This window comes from Uloborus diversus, chromosome 3 (genome assembly GCF_026930045.1).
Source record: "Uloborus diversus isolate 005 chromosome 3, Udiv.v.3.1, whole genome shotgun sequence".
Lineage (NCBI taxonomy): Eukaryota > Metazoa > Arthropoda > Arachnida > Araneae > Uloboridae > Uloborus > Uloborus diversus.
This window is the reverse complement of record NC_072733.1, coordinates 42994528-43010240: the sequence shown is the minus strand read 5'-3', so window position 1 is coordinate 43010240 and position 15713 is coordinate 42994528. Positions and strand designations below refer to the sequence as shown.

At 32.8% G+C, this 15713-nt stretch overlaps 1 protein-coding gene across 1 annotated transcript in view; it reads right to left on the bottom strand.

Annotated features, from left to right (window-relative positions):
- LOC129218720 (ecdysone-induced protein 74EF-like) overlaps window positions 1-15713 on the bottom strand; it is a 113291-nt gene that overhangs the window by 42686 nt on the left and 54892 nt on the right. Inside the window, exon 2 of the mRNA XM_054853043.1 lies at window positions 14402-14608. Coding sequence (XP_054709018.1) covers window positions 14402-14608 — 207 coding nt within the window. The remainder of the gene's footprint in view (window positions 1-14401; window positions 14609-15713) is intronic.

The following is a 15713-nucleotide window of genomic DNA, read 5'->3' as shown; positions in this document are numbered from 1 at the left end:
CATTTCTCGGTGAAAAGGGTCGTGCATACAGTTTCGGTTTGGGTGGCTGACATAAACCAAAAATCACTCTATCGACGACCTTAATGACTGAACTCTAAGTCTAGATAAAATATGTCGTTTAACATAAAGCAACGACAACTATCTGTACTCCTCAGGTTTTTCTTATACTTCCGATTCACACACATTCTTCACTGTCACAACGAGAATTTTCAAAAGCTTTTTTTCCCATAACACCTTAGACGTTATACATATTGACATATTAATATTGGTAATGTCTCTAAATTGGGGGGGGGGGGGGGTAAGCTCTCCCCCTCTCTCGACTATCTTAACCTGAATCTGAAGGAATCCTCTCCGAAAAATCATTTTCAAAACAGCAATGCTGTCGAAAAGGCAAATTTCAAAACCTGACAAAAAATATCGAAGTATTAGTCCCGACTGATTCTTGACTTCTTTTTTCTTCATGAAATTATTCCCGAAATTAAAGCTGTCTTTCTTCGATACGTTTAAAATGAATAGACTTGAGTTATCTTTATTGTGTCTTACGGAATGCTGTCATTAGAACGTTCTTGATTTAGTACCAGTTTAGGAAAAAGAAATATGGAAATCAATGTATGTGTGGAAATCTTAATAGCAGCTTTAATTTCAGTGAGGGTTTAAAGATCGCTATATTACATTAAAATAATTAAATTGAGGGTTTCATACCCATCTGCTATTGCGTGTAGATTAAAAATACCTGTAGTTTATGTAGTTAATTGGTAGAAGTGTTACAACCTATAGTCCACTGCACTGAACGTCTAAATTTAAAATCGGCAAAATTTGCTATATTCTGTATTAGAATAAATTCATGTTTTTAACGAACCAGTTGCGGTAGAAGCGTGTTTTAATAAATCGATTCATTAAGTTGACTTCAAATGAAACCAAGCGACAAAGGATAGAGTACTTAAAGTTGAAAGATTCATTATTTCTATCGGAAGTATAAGAAAAACAATGAATAAAATAATTTTTAAATGAGCAGTTACACGACGGTTTAGCTAACGTAAAATTAGAGAGAAAATTATTAGCTTTCGAGGCAGGGAAAATGGTGCATTAGTAAAAATATGAAATTGAAAATCGTCTATGCTCTATAAAGAATAGGCAATAGTAATTGGTAGAGTATTATTTGCGTTTCGCAATATTGGAGTAGCAAGTCACCCTTAAGCATCAGGGTAAGAATTGTTCAAACTAGCATTTGCTTGGGGAGGAGGGGGGGGGGGGAGATTTTGGAAAATGAAGGTTTCTCCATTCAATATCATGCATCCAGAGGTAATTGTGCTAACAAAAAAAGAACAGTTAAAAATCTCGAAAGAATGTGAAGCTATTTAAAATAAAAATGTTGCATTGTTCAAAATTATGTAGTTTCGAATCAGTCGTAGGGACCATTCATTAATTACGTAAGGGTGATTTTGGCAATTTTGCCCCCCCCCCCACCCTCGCCCTATTCTTACGTAAGATTCCATTTCGTTTTTCAAAATAATAAAGTAACGAATTTTACATCACTGGAATCGTTATTAAGTTCACTATTATTACTTAAATGAAACCTTTTTGTGTAAAGAAATAGTATTTACTAATAAGTTGGAATCTAGACTAGGACTGGGCGATATCAGAATTTTTAATAACGCGATATATCGCTCTCCAAATATCGATATTTTCGATATATCGATATATTCTTGGGGGGGGGGGGGCAAAGTTTATAATTTAGAGCATAATATATCGAAAAATAGCAAAAAACATCTCCAAATATATTAAATACAATTATTTCTCTAATTCAAAAACTTTCCTGGAGGGGGGGGGGAGCGTGCAAATGGTATAGATTCAATTTGAGCAGCCTCAATAATTTGAATGTACTTTGAACTATAATTCGTATTGACTCCTTAAATAGTTTATATTATATTTATATTTATTTTATAGTTATATTTTCCCCAACCCCTTCCCCTCTGGATCCTTACGTAATTAATGAATGGCCCCTAATCGCTCTACTTGGGGACCAAACATCTGCGATGAACATATTGAAAAAACCATTCAAAATAGTGTAAACTAGGTGCGTTTCTCAAAATCATGCGCTCTAAGACTACAACTTCACTAGCCTCGGTGAGAGAATAATTCATGATCGAGTGTAAATTTTACGCCTCACAAAATTAAGAATCATGCAGCTTCTTCAACCTTATTTCCATTCATTATTGCTTCATAATTCTGGGTTAAAACATAAGTAGTATACGCAAAAATATGATGAATGAAAATATGTACTATCTTATTTCGGTTTCAATGAGAGAAAAGGTATGACTTTATTCCAAAAAATAAATACTATTCTTACTCGGAATTTCTTTTGAAGAAAAGTGCATTATAATATATTCACACAGTAATTGCGTTTAAAGAAAAATAACTTTTTCAATGGGGGAGTCTGTTCAGTGTCAACTAAACTTCATTGTACCAGTGTTCCAATCTATCACTTTCAGAAATATTTATACAACGCAGCAATTTATGCGACTATCATTTTCCTCGCCACTTATTCTTATAGTCCTAGAAGAATTCGTAAATAGTTTTAACAACCGCGTTAGCCATAAAGTTTTAATACTTCACGTACTGTATTCGTAAGTCTTTCACAACGCATCAGCCTGCATTTTTTATCAGCGACGCGTCAAATTCCACTTATCGTAAACAACTTTGCGAAAAGCAAAAGAACAACAATGAAGGCCCCCTTGCAAAAAGTACCCTATCCACGAAAAATACACTACCAAGCTTCCCCCCCCCCCCTTCACGAGAGCATCCCCTATCTTTTAAAATTCAGGTCAAATCCCCACCCCACAGGAGAGGGAAGCAAAAAAATCATTCATATTTTTGTTGCTGGAATACAACATGCAGAATTTAGTAGGTCATGCTAAACGTTATATAATAAACACCAGCGGAAAGGGAATCGAGTGCATTGGATGAGTATTACACAGCACACCTTGGGTCATTGAAAAGATCAATTGTAAAAAAGAGAAAAAGGTCGGAATCATTGCTCTGGATATGGTGCTTGTTGTTGAAATTGGATGCGATAACTTGATGGAATGGAAACCATTTCGAAAACGAGTTCGGGCGCTGGAAAAGTAATTTGTAATATACACGTGACGAAGTGTTAAAATTATTAAAATATGTAGATCAATGAAATAAAACAGTAAAAGAAGTTTTTTTTTAGCAAGTAAGATTACTTATGGTTCTCACTTTTGACGTTCGGATCATTTTTTTTTCATTAAAAAAAATCGTTTGAGACTTAGTACTGTTATTATTATTAGTTTTTTAAATAACAAATGATAAACAGAATCATTCTATTGCTACATTTTTCATTTATCGTCTTCTAAACTTCGTTCCAGGTTTTTTTTTTTTTTAACTGTTAGCAACCAAGTTTTGTCTCTTGAAAACAAAAGTTTTCGTATTTTTTCCCTCCGCAAACGTTATTTACTAGCATTTTGCTGAAGTCCACAAACGATTGATTAAGTTATTTCACACGACTCATAATTGATTTTAATTTTTTATGTTTTAGGTACTTTTTGCAAAAGGATAACTTTCAGAAACAGGAAATCAGCTTAGCTATACTACAGAGCATAGAAATTCAAAATTAAAAAACCTTTCAAAAAATTATTTAAAAAAAAGTTACAAATGTTTTTCTCTTTTTTTCTTCATAATAAACTGAAAAGCTTTTGAACAAATATCTGACAGTTCGCTGTTCTGAGAAAACATTCTATCGCTATGGTTTGAAATTATTTAGTATTATATTTCCATTATTATTTTGGTTATTCGTATGTTTTTGTATAAGTTATATGTGTATTTCTGCGGTAAAAAGTTTTTCAAAACGTATCTTTCATCCTTTAACCGATCATATATTTTTTTTTTTTTTTAATTTTGAATACCGAAATTCAAACTCAAAGTAAAATTACATTATAAATAAAAGTCAAGACATAAGAAATAGCCAATATTTTGAAAAAATGTCTCTAGCATTTCCAACATTACAAGTGCTATACTAAAGTATATTTCACACGAGTTTTTTTTTTTTTCCTTCCTTCCCCGTTTCAAGCAATCAAGATACTTAGCTACATTTGTTGAATAATCAAAATGCTGTTTTTTTTAATTAAAAATAATTAAGTGATTATGTTATGCAGTTTTATATCTGAGATAAGAAGAAAAGTTTTTGAGAAATTTTGCATTTATGGCTTCCAGAAATCTGGAAAATACAACATTTACATGAAAAAAAAGGGAGAAAGAAGCTTCAATTTTAAAATGACTAACACACGTAATTACTTTAATCACCATGATCAATTACAATTTCAACCCATACACGTAAAAATAACGAATTTTCGTCTGGAACACGCCTCAAAAATATGATGTTTTCAACGCGAAGTTCAAAATGTTAGTTGGAATTCAAAAAAATAAATAAATAAATAAATAAAAAAAATTATTACATTTAATTGTTATTTATTTTGTTAAAACTCAAAATACCAAGCATTCAAAAAGATATTTTGAAAAAAACTAAAATGTACACACATCCTTTCTTTCCCTGCATTTTTCATCTCCACCCTTAGAAAATTATTATTATTTTAAATGACGATGGATCCTTATATATAATGGTCATATCTATTTTCGTATATTACCCTCCTTCAAAATATATATTTTTACCCCGTATTTTTACACCTTGGAGGAAAAAAAATCTAGCAATTTTTCTGTCTAATGTTCTTTTTCTTTCAAATTTTACTCCTTTTAAACCCACACTAATAAAACAAATAAATAAAAACCTCCGCTCACTAAGACCACTTTTAATCGTATGGAAAGCACTTGACTAAAAATTCAGTTATGCATTGTTTGGAAAAAGAGATATTCCCCTTGTTGCGTTCCACCTTGTTGTACAACAAAGCACACACACTCGAAAAAAAAAAAAAAAAAGCACAAAGCACATAAATATAGTCGTAACATTAATGTTTCAATTATTCCTACAATTTAGAGCTAGTTTTCTCGTAATGTCGTCGTAAAGTTTAGTTTCAATGCAAACCCATGACAGACCCCAACACAAAAATTGAGCTCAAGACTTGTTTATGGACGATAAAGTGAACTTACACCTAACAAAAATCAGAGTATTCCCAACTTGTTGTGATATTTAAGAGTTTCCGCAACCCCAATAGAATGTTTCAATATTGAGGTCAGGGTTCATTTTTTTGGGTCTACAAACAAAGGGGTTCGCCGACCCACTTTTTGGGGTCACTTCAGGCTGAGGGGTGAATGCAGTTTTTCTTAAGATTTCCAAATCCTTAGGGGTCGGGGGGTTCGTCCCAACAGAGTTCAAGGAGGTTCAACAATGCCCCAGAAATCGAGTATTTTTGTAAGCTGGTCGCGAAAACAGTAAATAATGCGAACTGAGTTGGGAAAAAAACGCGATAGTTCCTTCCTCTTCCTAAAAAGAATCTCCAGTCCGAAGTTCAAGCAAATTTCACTAGAAGTAAAATAAAACAGTTGATGATCGGTCGAAAATTTCGATTGATCCGTTATTAAAAAATAAATAAAAATGAGAGAGAGATTTAGTCTAATAAAGCATTAAAATGATACTAATGTGTGTTTAAAACATAGTTTGGAGCACAATGCATTCTGTAAAAAGCCTATAGACAAATCTAGGCAACTAGAGAATATTTGAGCATTTTACAAAAGTTCGTCGTCTCATATTAGGTATTCCGTCGGTTCAGAAATTAGCGCATACACGAGTTATGATTCTTAATTATAAAGTTTATTTTGTTTAAAAATGAAATTTGAGCACTACATGAAATGCTACAGATACTTTTGTGTCACTTAGAAATAGTGTGTAAATGTGTTAAGAAAGTACTAAAGGAAATTCTCTTGTTCTTCAAAAAGTTAAAAAGTTATAGTGCTGTAATAATTAACTGTCGAAATTTTTGTTTTTCATGGAGAAGTTATTTATGATATAGCAAATTATTATTATTATTTTTTTTTAGTTTATTTTACAAAATTATTGTTAATCTGTTATCATGGAATGTTAAAATTATGCTTGAGTACCAAGCAAGGAGGAAAGCACAAGGGACAAGCATTGCTACCTTCGCAGTAAATTTTAAATGTGACAGTGAAAGTATATAACAATGTGGGCTTATTCTTTCTCTATGTGCTGAAAATCAATAACACCTTTTTTAAGAAAGTAAATAAACCGTTTGAAAAATAAATTAATAAATCCCCCAAATTGGTCTGTAAGAAAACAAAAAATAATAATTTAGGAGATAACAATCGCAATTAAAAGATCTAAAACTGGATTATGTGAAACTGCAAAAGAAAAAACTTATTCGAAGTGCATTTTTGAAAAGGCTGCGGGAAATGATCAGAAAAAAAAAAAAAAATTCAACTCGAAAGAATTTATTTTAAATATATTGAAAAGAAATATGTTTGCTATCAAAAGCTGTGCGGCATAAAAACCATTTTTAGGTTTAATGATGCTACTTCAAAATCCTGAAAATATTATTTTGATTTTTTTTCCTTCAGCGAACAGTTCACGAAAGTACAAGAAGGACAAAAAAAAAAAGTGTTAACATAATGCTATTCGAGAACTAGTACGCCAAGAAAGAAACGAATCAGTAGAACTTTAAAACATGTAATTTTTAAACCACTTTTCGCAAAATACTTTCCGGCGAAATCTAAACATAATACAGCTGAAAAACACTCAACACAGTTAATACCTGGAATTTGAAATCAGCACAATGGGGATGAAATTCATAAAAAAATAATAATAAAAGGGAAAGAGAGAATTGAAGAGAGAGAGAAAAATTGAAAAAGGATTAGTTATGTCCTTGAAGAAGGCTCCTAGCCTCTCGCGCTGCTACTCGCGAATCGCCAGGTTCTCAGCCAATCAGAGAGGGCGCGTGTTCTGCGACTTGCGCCAGTTCGGGCATTCCCCTTTTGAGCTGTAGCCTTGAAAACTTCTCCCGGCGAAGGGATAGCGGTAGTCGAGTTGGAACAGGGTTGCCATATTGCTCTTTTCACATCCTACTAATTCCGCAAATCGTGTAGTATTGAGATGTGTTTACGCAATTTGTGAGAGATGTGGGGATTTTTTCTTTTCTTTGCGTAATGAGTGGTTCTTTTATCTGAAAAAATGATGTGTACATTTTTCTCCCCATCAAATTCGTCTAGTTTCTCTAAACATATATTTGTAAACTCCATTTCTCATGGCGACTTAAGAGCTATCATCTTTTTAAGATGATAGCATAAATGAAGGGGGGAAAGGAAATCGGCATTAAAATTAGATAGTTTCATTGCTGTAATTTTCGGTTTCAGTGGAATTTCATGATTGTTTTATTGATTCAATTGCATTTTGCTGTTTTGTCTTAAAATTTCGACTGAAAATAAGAATTATCTACTTATAAAGGCGTATTTCATCTTCCGTTTGAGGAAAAAAACTTAAACACTATTTAGCTCGATAGATCTATCGACAAACATCTCATTTTCTCTTGAATAGTGCTTACCTTCTAACGGAAAAAAAAGTGCAAAAGCTTTTTTTCTTCTTCAGAATTCATATTCATGAGTCAATAGTGATTTTTTAACGAAGTTTGAGAATTTTCTAAAACCCTCATAATAAACTAAGCATTATCAGAAAAATAATAATGAAATGTCGTGTAAATGTTTCTTCGACAAACCGTATTTCGTACAATCAGCTCTTCATATACATTATGTTTCTCCTAATATTCCATTGCTTATATTTATCGCTTCCCACTCTTTAATTTTCAAAGATCCTTTCTATTTTACATTTTCGTAGAATTACGCAGTTTTGATATTTACTAAATTAGTAATTTAAAATAAAATTACCTATATTTATAGATTGTAATTATTCTCATTTTTAAGTTCAAAAGGACAAGAAAAAAAAAACTTCCTCTGAAGACATATAAAAGACGATTTTTGTAACTGAATAATTCATCAGGGCCCTATTTAGATATCGGGGGGCCCTAGGCCAAATACTTTTTTTGGGGCCTCTTGTATTCAAACTTTATAATTTCAACCATTGGCTGAAACAATTTTAGCCATAGACTAAAGTAATTTCAGCCGTTTGGGGGCCCCTAAATATCGGGGGACCTAGGCCAGGGTTAGCCTATTCAGTAATCAGGCCCTGGAATTCATATTAACATGGTGTACATGTGTGTATGAAACGAAAGCTAATGATGGAACATTCGACGCGGCTTTGGCGAGTAAATTTGTAAACACAGCAACCCTGCATAACAAGGCCATGGGACAGCGAAAAAATAATCAGGAATGGTGGGTTTTAGAGGTCTGGGTCCTACAGCAATCAAGGTTTTTCTTCTCCCCCAAGGTTTGTATTTTTCCTAAATATACAATAGGCATCAGATGTTTTTAACGATGAATAGGTAATTGCAAAACTTTTATAACAGGCTGGAAGTAACATTGTTTTGATTTGATCTACCTTTGATCAAGTTGAAAACGTATCCCACGATTACGTAATTTGCTTATGCAATCAAAAAAGAAGCATTTTGTAAACAGGTAGTAAATTTGGAGGTTGGATCAGAATCTGAGTGCAATGTAAAATTTTGTGTCTAGGCTTCGCTTAGTTAAATTCAAAATTTGCCTCTGCCACATTATGCTACCATTTTATTGAACGCACTAATTTCTTAGTTGATTTATTTAAAGTTATTTTCAACGAACAGTTGAAGTAAATTTAGAGAAGTGGAACATTCAGTAAAGATATATTATTCACCAAAGCGGTTTTTCTCTCTTAACTGCTCATTTATTTATTTTGTACGACATGGTATTTTTTGTTCATTATTTTATCAATATTGAAGGTATAAATATTATGAATACTATTATGAGTTGGACATTTTTTGCTCTTAGTCGTCATCAATCCTTGCCGCCATATTATATTCTTGGCGTCATTTCATTTGTTTGATTTTTGATTAACTGAAATCATGTGAGCGCTGGTAATTAGTTGATACACGTACTTTATTGAAATTTATACTGGCAATGGCACACTTATCAATTCCAAAACTTTCGGTGCTGTAAATGACTTACTAGAAAATGTTTAAAAAAACATTTTTCTTTCTAAATCATTTTTTTTATCTTTTACGACTGCAAAACTGCATTTGGAGATTGAAAAAGAAATTATTTCAAAAGATTCAGCCCTTTTCTCCACTTAAAAGCAAAAATATTCCCTTATAAATCATCTTTTAACTTTTAAAGTGGCCTAGAAGCGAGCTAAAGAATTTTGCAACTCTTCGAAGCTGAGTCGAGTTAAGGTGTAAGGTTAGGTTCACTTTGCGAGTTGCCTGCGCGCGATCCTTAACCCGACCTTACATTCAAAACAGAAATTTTGCAACAAAGTAACCAGTTCTCTTCTTTAGACACAAAGTATTTAAAACAGGCTTATCTCCCATGAAAAGTATTAGGTGATAAATCTGTAAAGCGGTAGAGATGGTTATTTTGGAACATCAATATATTTATTCTAAAAGGCCTTCGCTCTTTTTTGCTCAGTTTTTTACCCCTTGTTTACTTATTGTTTATTCTTTCTACAGAGGAAGTTGAATGAAACGATAGTATTTTTCAGCGAGAACTTTTAGGCTTTACACTAAACCTAAAAATAAGAAGTCGTAAGCCTTTTAAATGCATGCATTCATGATTCATATATGTATTCCGTACACAAAGTCTTTGAGTAAATCGGTAGGCTTAATTTTTTCCTATTTCAAATGCAATTAAAAATAAAATTAATTTTCTACTTCATTTGCAAGTGCAAATTTTATACTTTAATCCAGCTATGCAATACTTCGTGCTGTTTGATCTACAATTTAAAAAGATGTGTGACGGAGGTAAATTTTATTTTTGTTTACTATTTAAACTCTTGTTACCACGGCGTTAAATAATCAAACTACAAACGGTTTACATCTTTGCGGTGACGCTTCATCATCGCTCCCCTGTCCCACCTGTTTTTTTTTTTTTTTTTTTTTTTTTTTTTTTTTGTCAGAAATTGAATTGATGAGTCACGACTGTTTACATTCCTTGACTATTTTTGAAGGAGTAAAATATACGAAGACAACAATAGTGATCAACTCCATTTAAAAAAAAAAAAAAAAAAATGGCATTTTGTATTTTAAAAAATAACAAAACACTCAATTATAATCTATACATATAATAAAATAAGATGTTTGTGTGTGTGTGTGTGTGGCGCGCTTCCCGGGAAAACGGTAAGGCCTAGAAAGATGAAATTTGGTATACTGTTGCAGTTTTTGCCGAAAATGTGCACCTCGGGCTTCGATTTTTGAAATTTTAATTATAAAAAAAGTTATTTAATGTTTTATGTGTTTTTTTTTTTGCACTTTTTAGTACGTTTTACCTCACAGACCCCGAACCAATCGCACCACACAAATATTTTTTGTACTATAGTGTAGGAAATTTAATTTTAAATATGATGAAGGAAAAAATTTTGAAGATAGAGCAGTTTTTATATTTTTTATGAATTTTTGAAAAACCTTTAATTTGCATTCTTTCCTGGGTTTTATTTTTTTCTAATATCATCCTGCGAGAAGTATCAAAGTCTAATTTCTAAAATTTAAGTTGGTAATAGTAAAAACATTTCGCCCTCTTCAAAAGAAAAAAGTTCTTAAAAATACGCAATAGTTTTTTTTTAGAATTTTTTTAATGCTGAACACATTACGTCTTTCCACGCATCAGTCGAAAAAAAAGCGTTCTTCAACCTTTTATGTCTCTGACGTCACTATTTGGATTTTGATTCGATATTTAGGATGGAATCTTAATCGCAAACAGATGTTAATCTTATTTTTTTACCTATATAGTTTACTTCTACATTTTATGAAGTGATGACCACGTGCTTTTCCGGCAGTGCTTGCTTTTTTTTCTTTCCTTTTTTTTTTTTGTTTTATTTAGGGATTGCATTTATTTCTTTTTCCATCTCCCCCCCCCCCCCGCCCAAACTGGACGCTTTGCTGTATCTATATTAGGCTACATTTCATAGTTGTGCGCATTTATTTCAATAAAAACAGCGAGATTTTTTTCTTTGTCAAACGCTACTTTTTGCACACAACGGGGAATTTTGGGGATAACTTTTTTTTTTTTTGCTCTACTTGAATAAAAAAAAAAGCCATTTTTAAAGTGATCTTTGTTCTTATTAGGAAATGGGCGGGGAGGTTAAAATAAATAGAGATGGATAAGAAAATTAAGAGATAAATCGTAAGGGTAGATAGCCGCCGAAGGCGGCAATCTTGGCTTAAAAATGTGAATGGCACAAAAAAAAGATAGAGATAGATTGATTAATGCTGCTGTCAAATTTATTTAAACAGCCGCCGAAGGCGGCAAACTTGAAGTAAAAAGGTAAATGACAAGTTAACCAAACAGCAGCCGCACAGTGGAGTATTTGACTGAAAATCCTGGCCAAAACTAGTTTGAAATTTTCACCCTTCTGAAGGCGACATCCTTGTGTGCGTTTGTGCGCTGTACGGCGAAGCTATTCCACTTATAGACATGAAATTTGGTATACAAGTTGTCTGAAATGTCTAATGTTACAATTTGAAACTCGATTTTTAAAATTTGAATTAGAAAATGAAATATTCAATATTTTATCCACGGTTTAGACTTTTGCATGTTTACGACCGTAAAAACGATCCTAGTAAACGTAGAAAAAAATCTAATGCATCACTAGATAGGAAAAATAATTTTCTTCAAGATTATGGTTTGTTTGAAGTTCTAACTTAATTAACCGAATTTCTAAGAATTTACAAAGGGAGGTCACTTTTTCGACTTTTTTCAATTATTCAATCCATGTAAACTAAAATTCTTGCATCCAATATTCTAATAATGTTATGGCTCTGAAACTTTTTAAGGAAATAATATAAACACCTTACCTTCATTTACAGCGAAAACGGTGAAGTTATGTTCTTTCACTGATTTATAATGAATTTTTTTTCAATGAGTTGAAATAAAAATTTTCAATAATTTTCACTCGATCCGAAATGAGTGCCACGGTTGGCTCTTTGCCAATAATGCTTAGACAAGTGATAAGTAAACATGTTCGATGCGAATTGCTGTTTTCCTTTGAAGATATGTAATTAAGTGCACTGTTCGAGGGGGGGGGGGAGAGCAAAAAGCGGTTAAAAAAATCCTAGTATTCTGTACAAAACCCTAATTTGAAACCAAAAAATAATCAATTTTATTCTTTTCGTTTGGTTTCAATTACTAAAACCCTGAGTTAATCATGCACAAAAATAATTAAAGACAAGGGTTTCGGGGTTACAAAGAACCTTTTTTCTATTGGAAAAATAAATAAATTAATAAATGAACTAGGATATTATAACTGTAAAAACACTCGAAAATGGATATTCAAAAGCTCTTTGTTTTTGAATTGTATATATTGTACTCCTACCTTGGGTCGATCCTTAGTTTTACATCGTGTGATGTGTCCCGCTAAAAATTGTACGAACAAATTTGGAACTAAAATTTTATGCAACTTTAATTTCACAATGAGTAGGTAAAATGTCTTAAATATGGATAGCTCGCTAGCGTAGGAACGTTAGGAGGCAATTACAATTGTCTCCTAACGCTAGCAAGTGTGGGGGGGGGGGGTATTTCCCCCCTTTTGCTACCTAGAAGGGGGAAAGACCCCCTCCCCCGGCACATTATTTGCAGCAATGAGCTGAAAAAATATAAATATTTATTTATTTTATCGAAAATCTATCTCAATTTTAAGGAAGAGCAAATTTTCTTAGCGAGATCACAAAATAATTTAATTTATTAACTCATTAACGTACATGAGAAAATTAACATAACTGAACGCAAACACATGTTTTAGGGGTGCAGTGAATCTCTTTAGCGATGCATAAAAGTAAGCGTTTTCGAAATTAATTGGATGATTTTCATTCCATAACTTACATCTTTACACATTGATGAAGCGGTTTCTCATAACCATGAAACTCGTGTCTGAAATTTTACTGTTGTTTGTGCGCTCAAATATGTCGATCTTTTCATTCAGTAGTACTTATGATAACTTTTTTGCAAATTTATTAAATCTTTGTAGGTAAATTCAGTTTAAAATCATGACTTGTCACAAAAAGATCGGATTATGCACTTTTTTTTAAAAAAATCATTTAAAAAAAGGGCAGTTGTAGGCGGAAGATTTTTTTGCTGAAATTAGCACTAGAGACTTTGCCAAATACGATGCAACTTTCAAAACAGCCCGACCAAGCCCGACACCCATTTAAAAAGCTTTCTCTAGTTATAAATTAAGGCGAAAAGTCTTTAAAAATCTCACGTACCAAGTTTTCTTTATTTTTTTCACTAAAAGAAAATAAAAATATTTACTTTGACTTATAATTAGCACTAAGCCCTGACATTTCTTTATACCGTAAAATTGGTTTGGTTCAATTCCATTCATTTAGAAAGCCACAAAAAAATCTACATTGAAACGTAATAATTAAGCTGAAACGTAACAAAAAAGCGAAAATTCTTATAGAAATCTCATCTTTCACTGAGGCTATGAGCAACTGTATGTGACTCAAGTTTCCAAAACAGGTGCCGATCGATGCACCAGTTAGTCAACTATCATGGAATAAATTTTCATAAAAATCGGGTAAATTTTTAATTTTGGACTTTTGGCCAGGATTTTCAGTCAAATACTCCACTGTGCGCCGTAGGTGGCTGCTTGCATAGAAAGGCGAATGGCGTAAGAAGGCGAACCAGCTGGCCGCCGCAGGCGGCTAGTATTTTATAAAATACAATTGCTTTTTTCACCCCTATGTTCCCAGATGCTAAATTTTTACTAAAAATACAAAATGTAAAAATACGTTAACAAAGTTTTGGCGATGTAGTTCCGATTTTCAGTGGGTGAAATACGCTTGTAGATGCGTCAAAAATATCTCTGGGTATGAGAATTAAATCATGACACTACGATGATAAGCAAACAATGCTGCAGAAATATTTATTTTTGAAAATAAAATGGCGAATTAGAAACACCCATAGAGTTGATATAAACATTAGGGTACGTGCTCCTTTACCGGCAAGGCTGTAGAGAAAGTAGTGGTCAAATAAGCGGGGAGCATCTATATTTAGTCTCTTTCTCACCACATCACTGCGACGTTAAATTACGTGTTTAACTAAATGCACAACTAAATGTTTAACTTAATGGATGAAGTTAGACCGTTTCACTCGCTTTCATATACGCAACCAAAAACGAACCTTAGCGCGCTCTAGATTTATTGTTACTCTATCTATCAACTTGGTTCTACAGCAGCATGTTCAATGAAAGAGACGTAGTTGAATCTATAACAATACTGCGTTTCTGTTACACTTAATTATTATTTATTAAAAAGCTAAACGGATGAATTGAGAATACCTGTGCTTGTGTTGCAAGTTACTGCAGGACCGTACATGGAAGCCAGAGTGTAGGGAAGTCTCTGCGGAGATTGCGTGAGAATATTCTGGAGAAGCGTTTTAGCTTCCCTTTCCATGTTCGGGGAGTTAGCGTGCGCTTGTAGAAGGGCTTCAGCGACTAGCTCTTGGTCACGGGGGTCTCCCCGAGTGCTGTCGCAGGTGTTGTCCACTGGAAGAAAGAAAGGGAGCAATCAAAATTTGTTATCCAAATTAAATTTCTGTAGATGTAATCAGTGTATTTTAATTTGAATTGAAGACCTCGGTGCCAGAAAGGGACAGATCCATATTTTAAAAAATTTCAGGAACAGCAATAAATAAATAAATAAATAAATAAAAATTCATTTTTAAAGATTTTGTCTTTGTTTTTAATATTATATTTAATAGAATTTGACTAAATGAAATTAATTTCAAATACATTTTAATAAAATAAAATGTTATATATCATATGTGCGAGCTGTCCTGTTCTTTGCTCCGAATCCATATAGTAGTAAAATATTTTTTTTTTATCTTTGATAATATACATTGTTTATGTAAATTGCACAAAGTATGCAAGAGAAATATTTTGTATTTTCTCACTAACTACTGGGGGGGGGGGGGGGTACGAACCCGCTTTTGAACAGGTTTGGCATTTCTCACACCCAACCCCAAGTTTATGAGTTCTTGTGATTTTCGCTCAAGTCTTGTCACTACGTTCAAAATTTATTATCATTCACACAGGATTCTTTATTTATTTATTTATTTTTAATGTTTCAGCCATTTTGATTATTTTATTTAATATCTCAGTACTCGCCCACGTTGGAAAAAAAAAGTATGGATATTATCACTTGTTACAATATTTGATAACGGCGTTTATGATTTCGAACGACAGGCAGAAATTTGTAATTAACCTCTGACATAAGGCAACCAACAGATAATGATTATTATTCTAATTCAAACGTCGGCTCGGGAGTTTTACATTGAACCTTGCACTCTCCGCAATAGTATAAACAAATTTGAGAATTTTTTAATAAACTGTAAACGACAGCTTCCTCAAATAAAAGGTCAAAATTTCCCGCTCACTCCCATCAATCATGGCTATCGTTTGATAAAGAAACTGAGGAGAGTTAAAAAAAAAAAAAAATACACATCGAAGACAGATATCGAGTTTATCTCGGGGAGTGTTTCAAAGTACAGCAGACGATTGATAAAAGGAAGTCCTATAATTAGAATCTACTTCCGACGGCATTGCTCCCATAATTCTCGTCTTTTCGACCCCCCTCCAAATAACTCTCAGG